Source organism: Ursus maritimus, unplaced genomic scaffold (genome assembly GCF_017311325.1).
Source record: "Ursus maritimus isolate PB19 unplaced genomic scaffold, ASM1731132v1 scaffold_3, whole genome shotgun sequence".
In the NCBI taxonomy this organism is placed as follows: Eukaryota; Metazoa; Chordata; class Mammalia; order Carnivora; family Ursidae; genus Ursus; species Ursus maritimus.
The window spans coordinates 43,277,031-43,284,911 of NW_024425563.1; the positions used below are offsets into that span (position 1 = coordinate 43,277,031).

At 38.8% G+C, this 7,881-nt stretch overlaps 1 protein-coding gene and 1 long non-coding RNA gene across 4 annotated transcripts; one reads left to right on the forward strand and one right to left on the reverse strand.

The window, feature by feature from the left end:
* Window positions 1–1,596: 1,596 nt before the first annotated feature.
* On the reverse strand, window positions 1,597–4,214 carry LOC103658952. Of its 3 annotated transcripts, none has more exons than XR_567352.2 (4): window positions 4,081–4,214; window positions 3,347–3,408; window positions 2,207–2,302; window positions 1,597–1,634 (listed from the first exon to the last, which is right to left on the reverse strand). It is a non-coding gene; the product is annotated as an uncharacterized LOC103658952 (long non-coding RNA). The 3 variants fall into 3 exon arrangements; XR_567351.2 differs by having other exon boundaries at window positions 1,600–1,661; XR_567353.2 differs by lacking the exon at window positions 1,597–1,634 and adding an exon at window positions 1,725–2,125.
* Window positions 4,215–4,259: 45 nt separating this feature from the next.
* Window positions 4,260–7,368, forward strand: LSM5 (LSM5 homolog, U6 small nuclear RNA and mRNA degradation associated). Its single transcript, XM_008686466.2, has 5 exons — window positions 4,260–4,388; window positions 5,530–5,625; window positions 5,884–5,911; window positions 6,593–6,665; window positions 7,108–7,368. Exons 1-5 carry the CDS (start codon window positions 4,343–4,345, stop codon window positions 7,138–7,140), a joined length of 276 nt encoding a protein of 91 aa, XP_008684688.1. The 5' UTR covers window positions 4,260–4,342; the 3' UTR covers window positions 7,141–7,368.
* Window positions 7,369–7,881: the final 513 nt, after the last annotated feature.

Consider the following 7,881-nt stretch of genomic DNA (forward strand, 5'->3'; position numbering starts at 1 on the left):
AGTCATTTAAAAAAGATGTAAGGGTAGGGCATCTGGGTGGCTCAGTCAGTTAAGTGCCTCAGGTCTTGATTCCAAGGTCCTGGGATTGAGCCCCACATCAGACTTCCTTCTCAGCAGGGAACCTGCCCCTCCCTCTCCGTCTGCTGCTCCCCTTGCTTGTGCTCTCTTTCTCTGTCAAGTAAATAAATAAAATCTCTTTAAAAAAAACCTTTATATTTGCAGTGAACACCTATTATTTAATTCACTGTGCAGGAAACCCAGTTATAGCTTTATAAAAATCTGTATCGCTTTGCATCCTAGACCCTCCAACTAAGATTAAATCATTTATTCATAACTATTATGTTGCTTAAATGCTTAAAAAGTATATTATTGGGGAAACTGGGAGACAAAGTAAGCAAGGGAATTTCCAGAATTTTTTCCATCTCTAAATATATAGACTGGTCCATTTAACAGTATAGAATGACAACTTTTTTAAAAAGAGCAAGGAGCCTGACATGGGGCTTGATGCCAGAACCCTGGGATCATGACCTGAGCTGAAGAAAGACGCTTAGCTGACTGAGCCACCCAGGTGCCCCTTACATTGTTTTTTTAAATGAGTTGTATTAATATAAAATAAATTCACAAATAAGATATTGTCTTTAAGGACAAATAGCTATTGAGAAAAAAATGGAAATTTCTCCTTTATTTTAAAGAGTTGAAAGATTACCAAGATTGTAAATAATTTGAGATAACAGAATACTTTCTGAACATTATTTTGAAAGGAAACTTTTGCATGTATTTTTATGATGACATTTATCTCCAGGAAAAAATTAGAAATGCTTTTCTGAACATACAACAAATTGAAGAGCTTCTTCTAGTTACATATATTTTATGATGAATTATAGATTCTATGTCAGCTCTGTAAGTAAGAGCTAAGGGGACAAAAACCCTGGAGACACAGAGCAATGACATGTTTTCAAGTTCATTAAAAATGAACTCTCCATCTGGAATTGGATTGTTGTTTCTTTTTGCATCTTGCCTCAGGAGAGAATGTAATAAAATAAAACCACTCTTGTGCAATCCCCATTAACTCCACTGTGTAAATGAACTATATCTCCTTTTTTAGAGTATAAACAGACTTTCTTCTTTATCAATAGTATTGAAAATTGCTAATGGAAAACAAAGTATTGACTTTCTCAAATTATATTTTTCCTGAATTTTAAAGTCTATCAAGTAGCGAAAATGCCTTGAATTTGGTTCCTACCCTCATTTTATAGTGTGGTGAAAATAAAACAAGAATAGAAATAGAAAAGAAAACCAGGGAAAGGAAAGGGCTTCACAAACAAATTTGGCATTACTTTGTCTTTAGAATCTTATGAAGAATAAGGAGAATATTGATGGGGACGAATAATTAGTGAGAATCAATTTAAAGAACATTTATTAGACCCTACAGTACTCCTGGAACTGTGGTAGGCACAGTTCATCAAAAGAAATTAAAAGGATGTCCGGGTGGCTCAGTGGTTAAGCATCTATCTTCGGCTCAGGTCATGATCCCAGGGTCCTGGGATCGAGTTCCAAATTGGGCTCCTTGCTTGGCGGGGAGCCGGTTTCTCCCTCTGCCTGCTGCTCCTCCTGCTTGTGAGCTCGCTCTCTCTCTTCTCGGACAAATAAAAAAATAAAACCTTTTAAAAATTAAAAAAAATTGTTGCTTAGTCTATAAGTCTGGTTATAAAATAAATGTGAAACCAGCTAGCAATGCTAGCTTTTGTAGCACCTACTCTAAACCAACCATCATGTTAATAAGTATTAGGAAACAAAGATAAACCAGCAATAATAGCTTACATTTAATGGATAAGCACTGTGTGTCAGTCTGCTAGCCACTCTTCATGGATTATTTCATTTAATCTTCATAACAATCCTCAAGTAGATACAATTATCCTCATTTTTTTTCCGGTGGGTAAATGGACACGTAGAAAGGTTAAATAACTTGCTGAAGGGCAAATAACTAGAAAGGATTGTGGTAGGGATAGGATTCGAACCAAAGTCATTTAATTTCAGAATCAATGAATTTAAGTGCTGTACTCTACTACTTCGCAAAATTCTTGACATTGAGGAACTCACGGTCTTTGGGGAGGGAGGTAACCTCCTGTAAAGGTAATTATAGGAGAATACATTGAGAACATTTTGAGAACTATGAACATTGCTATGAAACAATGAGAGAGCCTACCAAGTCTGCAGGTCAGAGAAGCTTCACAGAGGTGGTCACATGTGAGGAGGTCTTGAAGGATGAACAGGATTTTATCAGAATTTGGGGCCAGAGCATCTGAAGTACAATAAAGTAAAATCACTAAGGATTGGGGTTAAAGGAAAGCATTTGGAAACAGAAGAGTTTTATACCAAAGTTAGAGGAAGTATGTAAGATTGAGATAAAAGTGCAGCAAAAGAGTTTTGGTGGTGGGCACATGCTAATTGCACATGGTGTTCCCTCTGCTTGGAATGCTGCTCCTGCCCCCTTTCTTTCTTTTTTTTTTTTCAGATATTTTATTTATTTATTCGACAGAGATAGAGACAGCCAGCGAGAGAGGGAACACAGGCAGGGGGAGTGGGAGAGGAAGGAGCAGGCTCATAGTGGAGGAGCCTGATGTGGGGCTCGATCCCATAACGCCAGGATCACGCCCTGAGCAACGCTGGGATCACGCCCTGAGCAACGCTGGGATCACGCCCTGAGCCGAAGGCAGATGCTTAACCGCTGTGCCACCCAGGCGCCCCTCCTGCCCCCTTTCTGCCTATCTAATTCTTATTTCTCTTCCAAGAGTAGACTTCTGTCAATTCCTTTGTGAAACTTCCCAAGCTGTCTATGTGGGCAAGTTATCTAACATCTCTGAGCATGACAGAACCCCATTAGAACACCTGTCTCACAGGATAGTCATAAAAATTAGGATTAAGTGTATCTGTAAGTTTTCTGGCACACAGTAGGTGCTCAATATTTATGAAATGCAAAAAAGCCAGAATTGTCTTGGTGTTTAGAAGACTGAACCCTAGGAAGCTTTGAACTGAAGCAGGCATCTGTTAGGACTTCTGAAACTTCTTACTGACATTTTCCTTAAATCATACCAAGGATTTCTAGTTCTCTGGGGTCCCTGAAGCTAAGAGGTCTTTTTGGTTTATATATTAAATTTCATATGCCTTGTACATAATGTTTGTTAGTAGTTTTTCTCCCCGCATTCATCCTTAAGCTCCTACAAGGGCAGAAGATGTTGTAGTTCTGTTTTGTACACTGTTTTATACTCAGCAAAAATACCAAATAGTGTGTAACTAATGCATATTTGTTCAATGAATGAATGAATGATGGATGCATTACAACTACCTGTTGTATGAATGAATGATGCTCTTTCTGGTCTCCTGTTTAGACTCCTTGGCTTTAAGTTCCTGGAATACAAATATAAAAAAGACTTAAGGCAGAGAATTTGCTTTCTATTCTTTTCAAAACAGAGGTGCAAAAGCATTAAGGTTTCCTAAGCGTGATGACATTAATAGAGAGTGACATCTGCTGGTTGCTTGTTAGACAAGACAGTAAGTATTTAAAGTGAATACATAGCCTGTAATAAATTAGACTCCTAGATATGACAAGGTAAGAATGATAAATTAAATATGATAGTAGAAATAAAAACATATTTTAAAGTTCCACCCTAGAAAAGTTAAAAAAAAAAAAAACGCTGGTTGTGGGTTTTCGATTCACTGGACTTTTAAAAGAAGCACTAGATTCTCTCCTCTCTTAAGTAGGCTCCACACCCTGCGTGGAGAACAACCATAGGCTTGAACCCACAACCTGAGATCAGGACCCGAGCTGATATCAAGAATCCGAGGCTTAACCGACTGAGCCACCCAGGCTCCCCAGGAGTAGATTCTTTCAAAAATGGTTTTTACAAAAACTGCAACACAGTGAATTGGTGGCGGAAAACATGAATTGATTTGGTCTGAAAAAAGATCTGGCTTGAGATGAGATGCAACTTCATCTAGGGCAGTAAGACGAGTCAAAAGTTGCCGAATTTTGCAAAACCTTCCGGGTTACAGGAAGACTTTATTCACAAGGCAGGATACCTTTAACGTCTGTCGGAAACTGCCTGGGGAAAGCGGGTAACTGCCGAGACCTCACATTGTTCAGTGGGCAGAAATACCTCCCGAGGGCTCAGAGCGCGGGAAAGACGCGACGGGGAGCGACTCTCGCCCACTGGTTGGATCGCACGTTCGGCCTCGGATTGATCGAGCCTGCCCAGGCTGCGGGGAGGTGGGGGAGCGGAAGCGCGCTCTTTCAAACTCGCCGTGCAAACGTCGGTGCTGGTAGGCCACTTCCGGCGTAGCCATGGCGGCCAACGCTACCACTAACCCGTCGCAGCTGCTGCCTCTAGGTAATCTGGGGAGGGGACCGGAGCGTTCAAACTAAGTGTAGGGGGCCAACAGGCTGCGGCTGAAGTAGCCCTTAGCCGAGTGTTGGGGAAATGTATGGATGAAGTGCTTTACCCCTCCGCGGCTCGTCTCTGGGCTCCCAAGTCTCTGTGGCCCCGGGCCGCTGTTGCTTTTTCAGCGTGGTAGGGGTCCTTGAGGCGGGGACTTGTGGCTCCGCAACCAAACCATCACCCGAAAAGGCCCACACTTAGTAAGCGCGTCGTCAGCCTTGTTTGTTGTGGGCTCGCCCCTACAGTCGTGGGTAGCACAGCCGCTCCACCTGGCATTTAAGCTCCCCAGATTAGACCCTGTTGTATGGCTGGTTATTGAGAGAAGCACCGGCACCTGGAATGAGCCTGAAAGATCTGGAAACTGGTTTTTCTATTCAGCAGTTACTGAGTCTCTATGCACTAGACACAATGGCTGGGCACTATTCGACAAATTTAAATCACACCCGTTGCCTTCAAATAGCACACAAACCATTGGAGGAGATAGAACACTGAACTAGTAAACATCATGCCAAATAATGCTAAGCCAGCTAAGGAGATGTTCAAACTGCTGTTAGAGCACAGAGATAGTGACAGGAAGAAATCTCTGGTGAAGACGGCTGTGCCTCTCTCTTCCAATATTTTGTAGCTGAAGAGTTGATTGAGTTATCGGAGGTGGCCGCGACGTAAAAGTTTTCATTCCTTCATTCCACAAACTCTTTTTGAATGCTTGGTATATGCTAGACATTGACTATTGAGGATATAGTCATGGGAAAACAACCACAGTCTCTGCTCTCATGGGGCTTAGACTCCGAGGGGAGGGGGTGCATATGTTTATCAAATAACCTAAAATAACATAAAACCACAGCCCTGATAAACTTCAACAAAGGAGAGTAAGTGGTAAACAGAAAATTTTTGTTAATAATGCAACAGGGATATGTACTATGTAAGATCTGAAGTTTTTGAATGAATACTTTTCCTGGTTTATCTTTCACAATATGCAAGTAACAAGTGCCAGTAGGCACTCAAATATTTATTGAAGTAGTGAATAGGTAATCTTTTTCCTCTCCCCCCCCTATTCTTTTTCTTTCTGTTTTTTTTTTTTTTTTAAATATAGAGCTTGTGGACAAATGTATAGGATCAAGAATTCACATTGTGATGAAGAGTGATAAAGAAATTGTTGGCACACTTTTGGGATTTGATGACTTTGTCAGTATCCTTTTAAAAGGTGGTGGTGGTATGGGTTTTTCTTCAGTATTTAAGAACAGAAGTAAGAATATCGACAGTCAGTACTTACCATTATAATAAAAATTTATTCTCAGCATGATAGCATTCTAAGAGGTGTGTGAAAGAAGATGAAGTTCCTATCAATTACACGTATTTTGTATTTGAGCCACTGTGTTAAGCATTGTAATTAAAACTGAATAAAGGTAGAAGCCAGAGTAAATTCAACCTTAACACCAAATTTCAGATATGGTACTGGAGGATGTCACTGAATTGTGAGTAGTGTTAAAAATTAAAGAAAGGGGGGGATCTCTCTTTAAGTCAATTTTAGTATTGAGTTTAAAATGATTTGTGAGAAAACATTGCCTGTTGAAAATACCTTAGAGATAGAAATTTATCTCCTGACGCTGGTAAAATTGGATCCTGCAGTTATTACAGTGATGTAATTATTAATGAATTGTTAGGAAGTTAATGGAGACAGAGCTTTAAGACAAAAGGAACTAAAAACAACCAAGGATGTTTGGGCTCAGGCAAATCAAGGTACTGATAGTAAGAGCATTTAACTGTATAACATAAAATATAAGCAGTGGTTCCATCATATTAGTTATAAAGATCATAACCAGTGTCTGCTTTCAAAATTGAGTTGATTACAGATTGGTTTAATGGATAGGGATTAGTAGTAAGTAATAGTAAAAAAGTGAAACTAGTGAACATTCCGCTTCGTCTTTGATCTCCTTGGCAAATTTCAGCTTCTTTTATGAAGGTCAGTCCTAGTGGGTGTGGATCGTAGACCAGTCAGTTCACTGTGTTGCCTTTGGTCATCCAGTGGATAATCTTTGTTTCTGATATAATTGCTTGACCTCACATTCATTTGTATACGAGAATAACTTTATAGGGATCAGAATGTTGGCTTTGACTATCATTGTTTATCTTGACTATTTTATCTCTTCATTTAGTGAAATCACACCAGAAGGAAGAAGGATCACTAAACTAGATCAGATTTTGCTAAATGGAAATAATATAACAATGGTAAGACAGAGTGAAGCTGGGTATTTTTTGGTTTTATTTATTTATTTTTTTGTTTTGTTTTGTTTTTTTAAATGTTAGCCCATTTTTGTGAGGCAGGGATTACAGATTACCTGCCTTGACTAAGTGTTCCTGGCCCAGTGGTGTTTAAGTTGGGAAGGAGATGATCTTGTGATCAGGGCTCTAAAGCTGAGCTACTGAAGATGACAGTAGGCTTAGAGATTAGTTTGCTTGGGCTTTGTAATCTTTTAGTTTGCCAAGAATCATTGTTTAGACTCTAAATATTAATTGTCTATGTTGGGAATTGTAAACGGAAGCAATGACCTGGAAAAAATGAGAGTGTGTGGGCGGGGCAGAGAGGCGCAGTGGCTTTGACTGATGAGGAGGGGTTTTTAGATGGTGTGGGTGGTGGTGTTACTAATAAGCTCTTTTTCCTTCTGTGCAGCTGGTTCCTGGAGGAGAAGGTCCTGAAGTATGAATGGATTTCCTTGACTTACTCTGTTTTGTCTTATAATGACAACAAGATAGAAATTTTTTTTTAACCTTTTAATGTTTGGATTCTGTAAAGCTAAGTTTCCCGTTAAAGGGAAATGTTTTGAAGATGCATTGTAAATGCCCATTTTTGTAAGTTAATCATTATTATCTTGGAAAAAAAAAAAAGAACAGTTTGTTCTTTGAAGACTAAAATAAAAGCGTTTTTGGTTAACTGTCATTTTATTTTTTGTACTGCAGTAACCAGTGTAACAAAGATTGTAGTTATTGTGTCACTTGCTTTCCTATAATTTTATGCCTATTTGCTTCCTCATTTACATAACCATTTGATTCTCAAACAAAAATTGTTCCAAATAAAATGACCAACTTTGATTTTGAACAGTTGCATTTAAAAAGCCTAAAATGATTACTTACAAAATTCAATTTAAACTCTGATGCCTTGAAACGATTTTTCTACTGAACTCAAGTTAGTTCTTTAACTCCTATTAAAAACAAGCAAACTTCCAGTTATGAGATAAATAAGTCTTGGAGAAGAAAAGTACAGCATAGGAAATATAGTGTATAATATTGTCATGACATATGGTGACAGATGATGGCTACACGTATTGTGGTGAGCATAATGTAATGTATAAACTTGATGAACCACTATGTTTTACATCTGAAACTAATAACACATTGTATATTGGCTATACTTCAATAATATTAAAAAAGGCAAAATATACAGGTA

Coding starts and splice junctions, on each gene's coding strand:
- LSM5 (XM_008686466.2), top strand. CDS start 4,343: ATGGCGGCCAACGCTACCACTAACCCGTCGCAGCTGCTGCCTCTAG. Junction 5,912..6,592: donor CTGGAGGATGTCACTGAATT/GTGAGTAGTGTT, acceptor CTCTTCATTTAG/TGAAATCACACCAGAAGGAA. Junction 6,666..7,107: donor ATGGAAATAATATAACAATG/GTAAGACAGAGT, acceptor CCTTCTGTGCAG/CTGGTTCCTGGAGGAGAAGG.